General features: G+C 37.4%; 1 protein-coding gene across 1 annotated transcript; it reads right to left on the bottom strand.

Moving 5' to 3' along the window:
- Positions 1-460: 460 nt before the first annotated feature.
- Positions 461-1175, bottom strand: LOC115234218 (protein ALP1-like; the record flags this gene model as incomplete). Its single annotated transcript, XM_029805057.1, has 2 exons — positions 1066-1175; positions 461-990 (listed from the first exon to the last, which is right to left on the bottom strand). Coding segments are annotated over exons 1-2 (640 nt in total), but the record flags the coding sequence as incomplete, so codon positions are not given.
- Between the last annotated feature and the right edge of the window lie 999 nt (positions 1176-2174).

Here is a 2174-nt window from a genome sequence, read left to right as displayed (position 1 = left end):
TTAATATAACTTTTTCATATTACCTTATAGTTTATACTATAGTTTTCCGTACTATACTATAGTTTTTTCATATTATACTATAGTTTCTCGCATTATACTATTGTAAAACTATCCGAGACAGCGAGCGATAAGCAGGCGTGCAGATCCATGGCGGCTCCAATACATTGTCGGTGCAGAAATCCCGATCGATTCGGATTACATTTTTTAAAATCCGTTTTAATCGACCATTTTCGGCAGGGATGTATCAGCATAATTTGGAGGGCAGTACATAGCCTTTTCTGCTTTTGACATTAATTCTGATTTCCGGAGAAAGTTATGAAGACACAATCCTGCACACACAATCCATTCTGCCGTATCAAGATTCGCCAACGACTGGCCAGAATTCCAAAAGAGTTTTCAATAACACGACGTGCTCGAGAAAGACGATAATTGAAAGTTTTTTGTGTTTTGTTTGACTTACTTCCAGGATATGGTCGCATAATATAGCTCTTTAAAGGAAACGCTTCATCTGCAACCATATAATATGGAAACTTTATGTCAGTTTCCGGTAAACAGCTGTCGTCTGGTATTTCCATTTCGTTGTTATCGAAAGCTATTCCAAAAGCCGATTCTTTAAAAACTCCTCCGTCACTTTGTGAACCAAAAGCACCAACATCAACAAGAGTAAAATTGTACTTAGCGTCACAAACTGCCATTAATACGATACTGAATGTTTTTTTATAATTAAAGAAACTGGTTCCGGTATTGTAAGGAGCTTGTATAACGATGTGCTTCCCATCAATCGCTCCGAAACAATTCGGCATGTTCCACAACTCTTGGAATTTTCGTGAATACCTTTTGAAGTCATTCATAGTAGGTCTTGGCAAATATATAGGCGATAACTTGTCCCATATAATCTTGCAAGTGTCACGGATAACCTTGCTCACAGTTGATTTTGACACGTAAAAGTTCCATGCAACAGTTTGCATACTGCAACCATGAGCAAGATAACTACGAAATAAAATATTTGTGTTATGACAGTTCAAAAAACAATAAATTATTGAAAGTATTACAAAATATACTTACTACAAAGTAATACATAATCGATGTTCCGGCGACAGAGGCTCTCGAATACTTCTTTTTGTTAGAGACTCTTGCACTAATTCTAATAATCTTTCGAATTGTAAAACAGTCATTCTAGTAAACTTGAAAAACTGCTCGTCGTCATTGTTTTTAATAAACTGGAAGAGAGTATGAAAATGACCTTTTTGCTTCCGCTGTAATAACATTGGTCGAACCCAATATTTTCGTTTTGGAAGGTTTTTCTTTTTTTTCCGCAATAATTGCAGCATTATTGTAGCCAAATTAACAGCCACAAGAGTTGTTCTAACACGCTAAATATCCATTAATAAACAACAAAATTACAGCACTTTGTAAAAGTTAAAATAGCATAGAGGTTAGAATCAATTCAAACACAATTCACGTTACGGGATTACGGTTCGTTACGTTAAGTTACGTTACAAGTATAGACTGCCATTGTAGACGATAGGAGACGATTTCTTTACGATTACAGTCTTTACGGCTAAGCTTACGGATACAGTCTTTACGGTTACGGTTACGGATCTCCATTGGACCCGCGCCTTAAGTCTTACTGCTGTTACGTCTAGACTCAAATAAAGGAAGAGTCAGCGGGAGGGCGTAACCTACTTACCTCTAGACAAACGCTAGACGATGCGTGTCCTAGAGTCGGACGAACAGACCAGGGTCCCAGATAGGTCAACGAGCGGAAGGGTCGCTCTTACTCTATCGAAAGGCCGTTCGCTCGGCGGTCCCTTTTCTGGTAAAGGAACTGAATCCTTATTACCCGGGACGGGACCTTGTGCAATTTCGTGCAACAGGAAGGAGGTCGGGTTAATAAATTGCTCGAATTTTAAAATTTAACTTTACATTTATTCAAAAATAAAAACGAATAATTTTAAAAGATAGAATTTAATAATGAATCATCTAATTCAATTTAATAAACTGTTATTATAAAATAAACTTGCTTAAGATCTAATATGGTTGTGTGTGAATGTGTGTATGTGGATGAAAATTGTGTTCTCGCGGGTGTTACAAAAATACGGAGGACATCAACCGGTAACTCTTCTACAAAGTCCTGGAGGGCTTCTTCGAAAACGCGCGACTCTTCTGAGAGA

Source organism: Formica exsecta, unplaced genomic scaffold, assembly GCF_003651465.1.
Source record: "Formica exsecta isolate Colony F162 unplaced genomic scaffold, ASM365146v1 scaffold1971, whole genome shotgun sequence".
Taxonomy (NCBI): Eukaryota; Metazoa; Arthropoda; class Insecta; order Hymenoptera; family Formicidae; genus Formica; species Formica exsecta.
Note: the sequence above shows the minus strand (reverse complement) of the source record. Positions and strands in the feature narration are given on the sequence as shown.